Genomic DNA, 8287 nt, shown 5'->3' on the forward strand with positions numbered 1-8287 from the left:
TATATGGAATAAATTTCTCCCTGAAATGGAATGAAATGAGCCAAGAAGGACAATGCATCCTATAAAGTTTGTTAACGGAACTTCTATGGTAAAAACACTTCAGAATCCATAATTGCTAGTAATCAGCTGTGATTAAAAATATACAAGGGTAAAAATCAATGGTACTCCAAGCTATAACTGCTTTTTATGGAAAAGTTGCTCCTTACAACTTAGATACGCAGTCCATAAATAGTAAATTTCCCTCCATTTAATTTTTCACATATAAATTTGAGGGGCCATTGAAGGTGACATATCAAGTGATACACCTTCCTACAAACAACCACACACTGCTCTGGTGACTCACTTGGAGTATGTCATCTTTAAGGAAGAAGCCTAATGCATTATTTCAAAGAAGACAAAAATAGTGGAAATTTAAGGGAACTATTATAAACATCATGAACCACATAAATGGTAACTAATCTATATGTAGGTAGTTTTTAAATTAAAAAAAAAAATTGTATTAGCTTGGCAAGTTTATTATTTTTAAAATTCTGAAGATATTTGTGCAATTGTAAATATATCAAAAAAAAATTTCTTTTTTATTCTATGGTAAATATAAGGATTTTTTATAAATATGGTTTATATTGAAACTGAAAAAAAAAAATGATAAACAAAGTTACTCACAAAAAGGTAGGAGTTTCCTTATTCTCTGAAAATGAAAAAAAAACTATAATAATAAAATTAATATTCTCACTACTATAATAAAAATGTAAGTAAGTATATCTAATAAATTACAACCATTCTGAGGAAGCAGCTTGGGTGGTAAATCATTTTTACTGTTCATATTTTTAACATTCCCATTTTGCAACTGAGTATGGACATTTTGATTTTCCAAATCAATACTTTCCTAAAAGCATGAACTTAAAATTAAAATATTCATAATTAAATAGATATTTATGTTATAAATAATTGTAAGCCACTAAAAGCAGTAATAGTATACACTTTTCTCAAAGATCAAATTTTTTCCTCAATCAAAATTATTTCATCTTTTCTCAAATCTAAACTGCTTAATAAAACATTTTACAATTAAGTAGATAAATATAAACATACAGGATTAGAAACATAAGAGGTTCAACGAACAATACACACAGCTTGAGTAACATGATATTTTGTCTGTTACTGCTATCACCATTAGTATGTTCTAAACATTTCAATAAAGCAATTTTAAATTATCAAATCTAAGTATTCTTTGAAGTTAGTTTCCAAAAAAGTTTAGGTTTTATATTGCTCATTTCATTCACCTCAAAGCCAGAATTTTGGGTATCTGTAATGATGGGGATGGAAGTGTAACCATGAAATTATTCTACAAGAGTGTTAGATTAAATAGATATGTTAATAGAATATGTTGGAGGCTCCAAACTCCTATCCGATGAAATTAAATTGTTTCAACATGAAAGCTCTGATGAAGCCCTTCAAAGTGGGGCGAAACGTTGACATTTAAATAGTGGATAATTACTTTTGATTCTTCTTACCACACCCCTGACCAAATCCTTCATAAATATTTAAAATAAAAAATAATACAAGTTTTAACATAATCAAATTTAATACTTTATTAAAAGATAAAAGAAAAACAAATAAATAAATGTATTTATGAACAAAATTATAATTTAATGTTGTTTATTAATTATAATTTTTGTTTAAGAATAGATTTAGTTACTTTTATTAAAAAATAACAATTGTATTGCTAGATGGCTCTCTCGGAACCATTGTCTTATTTATTTATCTTACATCGGTAGCATACTATGTATCTTTAAGATCGATCACAACACTGGTTTTATGAATTCTTAATTATTTATTCTCTGAAAAGTTTAGGAGGAGGAGGAGAGCTTCAATATTTACCTTTTTTTTCTTATAGAAAATAGAGAAAAAATAATACCATAACCCATAGACCCACCGGTTCTGTTGTGGGTTAAATGTCTTCCTGTAATAATAGTAGAGCAATTAGCCAGCTGGTGGTCAAGAAAGGTACACTTATACTTACAAGGGAAGACTATGCACATGGAATCACAGATTTCAATGAATTTTTTTTTTTGAGATAATTGGTTGAAAAATAAGAAGCATTTTACTGAGGGTTTTCCTAAAGCGCTCTTTTATTTTAGTGCTCTAGGAACCGAGAAAAAAAAAAATTATATATTAAAAAAAGATTGTGTTATCGCCTACTACCTATGATCTGCATGAATTTTTTGGTTACTGTATGCCAATCGATTTGTTTGTTTTTTTCATAATAAGAACCAACTATCAATTACCGTATTAAATAACTTTGAGTGAGTAAAATATTACAATAATAAAAAGTCGTTTCCAGTAAAGCATATCAAAAATATTTTGTTTAAGAAAAATCAAATCACCGTATTAAATAACTTAGAGTGAGTAAAAAATTACAATAATAAAAAGTCACTTCCAGTAAAGCATATCAAAAATATTTTGTTTAAGAAAAATCAAATCAGATTTGGTTTAAGCATCTTTTGAAACCCAAAAATATAGTTTTATATAAATCAAAAATTCGAAATTTTTAGGTCTGATTTTTGGAGGATATTTTTTTTCTGCCAATGTTCCCAGTTCACATAATAAATTCTCAACTCCTCACAATGTTATTCGAATCCAAACTCACTAGAACTGTTGGAAACCCTAATTCCCGCTCTTTTGACCAATATGAATACCTTTTATATTTCATGCCTTAATATTGGAGAAAAAGTAGTTCCAATCAAGCAAACTTTCTCAAATGTTTTATTTTATATCTCTGTATCTAGTTTAGTTTAGGAAGGTCTAATTTGTAGCATTTTCTGTAGTTTAGAGTGTACTACACCCCTATTAAGTTTTGGGTAGATTGGTGGTATTGTGTTGAAGTTATTGCAAGACTCAGCTTAAATCAAGCATCTATAAGTGACAATATTAGTACTATTGAAAACCTCCTTTATTTTTTAGCATTCAGGGTGACCAGTCTCTAAAGAAACATTTTATTACAATGGTAATAAAGTAATCTGTAAACTAGTAAAACCACTAAGTACTTAAGAAAGAAGTATTTATAAATGAGTTAAGAGAAATATTTCAAACCTGACAATTCATGTAGGCTAATGGTGATTAACTTTTGCCATTAAAATAAAAATCAAATAAATATTGTATGTAGTATCTAAAAACTTACATCATCTTTTACCATCACAGTTTCATAATTCTTTTCTAGATTATCCTTTTGCAAAAGATCAGAATTATTACCATCTGCCTGAAGTATGCTAAAAAGGCGATTGCTCATATTAGTTGTTTCTTTCAGAACCTTACTATTCTCCTTAACTGTGAAAGAATAAGCAGAGAATATATATAAAAATTAGTTATTTTATTCCATTAATGGATTAAAATCTTACCAAATGATATTGTTTCAGATAGCAAATCGAACAAGTCAACTAAGCTCAAACCATACATTTTAGTACTAAATTTTCTTCCCTTTCTTGCAACAATCAAACATTCCTTTAATTGTGTAGATGTTTCCAAAAACATTTGAGCAGCTTCTAAACATTCTTCTTCTTCCAAATATCCTAATGCCAAAAAGTGAATATGAAATATTAACTCAAACTTTGAAACTAATATGTTTTCTAACAAAAGAAATAGAAACTTTAGTACCATAAACAAGTCTTGCAATTTCCGAAGGTAGAAATGATTCTATCATCTCTTGTTGAAAAAGAGCCATTTTTAAAAAGTTTAAAGTTAATGAGAACTGAATTTAATTTTTTTTTTAAGACAAAGGGAGCAGTTGTTTACTATTTAAGAGGTTACAATTTGGTTACATTTTTCTATTTTCCCAAAGAGGTTCTATCTCAGTAGTGAAAATCGACATATCAACAATTAGTTAAAATTGTAATTTTGAAGAAAAAGTGGATTTCTGTTGTTCCTGGCCATCAATATCCATACTGTGCCTACCGTTTCCTTAATTTAATTTACAATTTATAAATTTATATAAAAGGAATGTAGACTATGTTGAAGGGAAACGGTGTGTACAGTGTAAATCGACCTCAATTCGCCTGATTTCAATATATGTGTATTTTCTAGTTCAGCGATTTCCAAGTCTTTTTCGCCACAACACCCTTTCTGAGTTAAACAAATTTCGCAGCACCATTTTGGAGCCAAAAATTTCGTGGTCCCATGTCAAAATAAAATAAAGTTGCGGTATAATTTTTGTTGCTGCCAAGGAAAAAAAAGACTGATATAAGCAAATATTTGTTGGTGTATATATATATGTACGTATATTATGTTTACATGTATACATACACGCGCGCTCGCGCGCGTTTTTGTGTTTATGTACGTATGTATGCAGATATTTTTTTGTTTATTTGTTGTATCAATGCATTGAATATAGTATAAGAATATAAATTAAGCCCGCATATAATACATGTATAAATAAGGCTAGGAACCTGCACCAAGTCCCTCAGTCAGTTTTCACAGTCAATCTAAGATCCTAAGGGGATAAAAAAAGTCAATTATTTCACCTTAATACATTAAAGTTACTACTTTAATGAAAACAATGTATAATTACTAGTCAATATCATAAGTCTGCCAAGTAGAGTTACGAAAATAAAAAAAGGTTGCTGTTTCAAAACGTTTCAAAAAAACAAATTTCAGTCGGAGCTCCATATTTTTGAAACTACCAACATAACTAGAAAACCTAATGGAACATCATTTAAAGTAGAGTAAATTTACTAAAATGTGAGCCCTAATGTGAGCCAAAATGTAGTTGTTTACGTTCAGTAGTTTCCGAGATATAATTTTGTAAAAAGCAATATTTCATGAAATATTTACTGAAAAAATGAGTATTTGGCGGATTTATTATGGTTATCTTTATTTCAGAAACCTATTAGCACTCAAATTAATTTTTTTTTTGTTTCAATTTCTCAACTTAAATAGTTTGGTTGCTATTAGTTTCAAATTTTAGAGTAAAATGTTTTTACTTAATTTTCGCAACTTTTTTAAGTATGTTTTTGAATGCCCAATTTCCTAACTTGTAAGTTTTTTAATTATTGGGAACTTTTCATTTTCTCTCGACAACAATTTTTGCTTCTGTTCAAATATTTCATTGTATGCATAAATTCCCAATTTCTCATCGTAAAAGGTATAGTTAGTTGTAATTTTAATTTTTAGTGACTTTGAGCAAAATATTTTGCAGTTTGAAATAAGTTTCTAAATTTCCAATTTCTTGACTTTTTTTGGATCTGAAATTATTGAGAAGAGGGAAGGTAATACTTTCCATCTCACTTCCCTGAACACCCCACTAGCTTCTTCATTCCTATTTCACGAGTTTCCATGAAAGCTAAAGAATTCGTGTGCAAGTTTGACAAAAACGAGAGGCGGTCGAAACTGTTCCTCGAATTTTCTATTGAAGCCCTCTTATTTCTGAGAGAAGATATAAGATAGCAATAAATGTGATTATAGAATTTTGTAGGGAATTTAATAAGCTTTAATTTTGAAAAATTTACAATTTGGAAAATTTATCGTGTTATACTGTTTATAAAACGCTTCAGAAAATTTGTGTTAAATAACCGAAAAAATACATCTAATTTGTAAAGCAAAATTTGCCGATCCTAGTCGCACATGATCAGAATTACCTAAGTGGTATTGGCTTCTACACTATTTGAGATTATGCTGACACAGGTCCATATTGAAACAAAAAATTCTGGGGTGTGCGCATTTTTATTTATTTTTTTCATTGGCGCGACAGACCGTGGAGGTCCAAGGCCTTGCGAGATGCACTTAGGAAATACGTTTTCATAGGGTGGGTGGGTCCATCACTCCCACGCCTATTTTTGTGAGTGCTGGAGTTGGCTGACGGGCCTCACAAATGCCCGGGGGTAGATTGTGAGTGAGTATTGTGTACTTTTGTGCTTGAAAAAATCCCGGATAGGGCCGGACTCGAACTCTCAATCTATGGGTTGGCAGAGAGGTGCATTACCACGCTCCTACCGTCACCCCTTTTATTTTGCTGTTATAAAAATTTAAATTTCAGGATTTTTCGAGGTAGTAATGACAAATATACATTGAGTTCCTGCTAAAAATACAACAATTTAAGAAAAGAAAACAAAGCTGTGATGCAATAGGGAAAGATTGTAGGTCTCGGTTTTTCCTGTTAGAATTGGGTATTTCTCATTTTGTTTTCTTCTTCTATATTTATTCATAAAATTCTCAAATATTTCGCATTTATATATTGTTGATTATTGCAAATAATGTTCAGTTGATTTTATCGAAAAAATTGCTGTCACATGGTTGGCATATATCTGCTGGAAATAAGAAATTTCAGGTTCATGCTACTTTTCGTTTTTGAACTAGGCTGCTCACAGGCACACAGATTTTGTGATACTACGTTTTTTGGACTCAGAAGACCTCAAAACATGTATTTCTGTCGAAAACTTGTATTCGAAATTTTGCAGGATCAATACTTTCCCGAACTATAATTTCCATATACAAGTTGTAAAAATAAACTTGCCCAGAAATGAAGTGAAATAAGTTACAGGCACTTGACTTTTCAATCCTCTCAACAGCTGCCATCTAATTTAAAACTGTCATATTTTTGAAAAAGAAATTCTTGTAATAATTTATAGGGAGACCAATCATGAAAAAAAAAATTAAAATAACTTTATTAAGATAATATTTTACATTAGGAGTTAGAAGAGGAACATAGTAATATACAAGGATATTTATATACATAATGGTAAATATACAAAGGTTGATTTGTACTTAGTGTAATATAAAAATATATTAGAATATTTACGTATGCAATCTTTCAAATAACCCTCCATGCTGAGCACACCTAAGAATAACCTGTATTCTTCTGGTATATTCTTCAGTTCTATAGCGATCTTCTTTTCTTTGCTCCAGTTCGGCAAGAGTATACCCTGATTTATCCTTAGGAGATGCCAACTCTTGCCTGGCCAAAATGACGGGAGATACTGCGATTGCAGTAAACAGTCCAAAGAATTCAGTCCTTCGCAATTCAGAAAATACTTCTGACAATGAAGGACCATCTGATCGGCCTAGTTTTGCAAGTTCTGAAGTCAAGTGGTAATGATATTCTTCATACAGTCGATCTATGTGATGCAGAACTTCACTGGAAACTGAGGTATTTACCATGTAATGAAGATCAAATGCATAAGAGTTGAAATGAGAGAGCTGGAAGTCCACAAACCTAAAAAAAAAAAAAAAAAGAAGAAATATAATAAAATGAAATATATAATTATTTACACATAAAATTTAGGAATGTAAAAATTAAAATATTCTAATACTCATCTGGGAGTCAATGTGGCAAGAATACATGTCTTTATTACATCTCAGTTATTAACTGTCTCACAATTCAAATAATTCATTTTCATTGTATTCATTTAGACAATTATTATTGTGTTTATTGCGATATTACAAAATTAAGTTATATTATAAAAACTTGGAACAGAATATATATATATTGTAATATGCTCTTTTTTAGTAAATAGTATATTTTGATGTATAGAGGGTTTTTAATATGTTTTATTTTATGTATCATTTTAATATTCATTTGTTTTGTTTATCCAAAAAGCAAGCTAACCAATTTTCATCATTTATAATAACTTCGTGATTCAAAATAAAACCAAGATGGCGGTACGTATTCTTCAGGAACAAGTCCATTGAATCAAGGCCATGTTGAGCAGATTCAAATATCATAAAAACTATTTTAACTCGTCCCCTCATAATTGAAAATATAGAAAATTAAAGGAAAAATAGAAATCAAGAAATAGTGCAAATGAATAATATTCAGAAAATAAATCATTTGGAAAAATCCCTAACTGTTGTGGGACAATCGATGTTTACATGTAACCTCAAGGCAGGTTTTCGTTTTGGAAGAGTTCATTCGTGTCTGGGGCGCTGAAGAGAAATGATGTCTTCAGGATGAGGAGGTCTTCATCAATTTCTGTCAAGAGGAAGCCATTTTGGACGCTAAGACAAGAACAATAAGAAAAAAGAGGACACCAAGGATCAACGAAAGAAGATCGTGAACTTGGTTAGTTTTGTTATAACTAAATTTGAATAAATTGTAAAATAGATATTAATTTAATTAAGTTAATAGTAAAAGTGTTTGTATTCTGATTGCCTAGCAACAATATGCCCTGAGATTAAGAGTCTTTTATATTATTAAATTTGAATAAATTTTATTATCCATTTAGTAGTAAAGTACTTAATTTGAACCCAAGTATCTTTGATATTTGAAAAAAGTTTAAAAATGATTAAAATTCTTTTTATT

General features: G+C 29.7%; 2 protein-coding genes across 4 annotated transcripts in view; both read right to left on the reverse strand.

Annotated features, from left to right (window-relative positions):
* The window catches only part of LOC106687454 (uncharacterized), a 14066-nt gene extending 10265 nt beyond the window's left edge, over positions 1–3801 (reverse strand). Inside the window, exons 1-5 of one of the 2 annotated variants that reach the window (XM_014431351.2) lie at positions 3652–3801; positions 3396–3566; positions 3179–3324; positions 778–886; positions 664–688 (exon numbers count right to left, since the gene is read on the reverse strand). In XM_014431351.2, the coding sequence (XP_014286837.1) occupies positions 664–688; positions 778–886; positions 3179–3324; positions 3396–3566; positions 3652–3718 (518 nt within the window). In that variant the 5' untranslated portion in view covers positions 3719–3801. Of the gene's footprint in view, positions 1–663; positions 707–777; positions 887–3178; positions 3325–3395; positions 3567–3651 lie in introns of both variants that reach the window. The other variant, XM_067051986.1, reaches the window with a different exon arrangement.
* A 2825-nt stretch (positions 3802–6626) lies between these two features.
* Positions 6627–8287, reverse strand: part of LOC106687459 (uncharacterized) — a 49050-nt gene continuing 47389 nt past the window's right edge. For both annotated transcript variants that reach the window (XM_014431359.3, XM_014431360.3), the window contains one exon: positions 6627–7201. In XM_014431359.3, coding sequence (XP_014286845.1) covers positions 6784–7201 — 418 coding nt within the window. In that variant the 3' untranslated portion in view covers positions 6627–6783. The remainder of the gene's footprint in view (positions 7202–8287) is intronic.

The sequence above is a fragment of the Halyomorpha halys genome, unplaced genomic scaffold (genome assembly GCF_000696795.3).
Source record: "Halyomorpha halys isolate HHAL.00 unplaced genomic scaffold, Hhal_1.1 Scaffold965.1, whole genome shotgun sequence".
In the NCBI taxonomy this organism is placed as follows: Eukaryota; Metazoa; Arthropoda; class Insecta; order Hemiptera; family Pentatomidae; genus Halyomorpha; species Halyomorpha halys.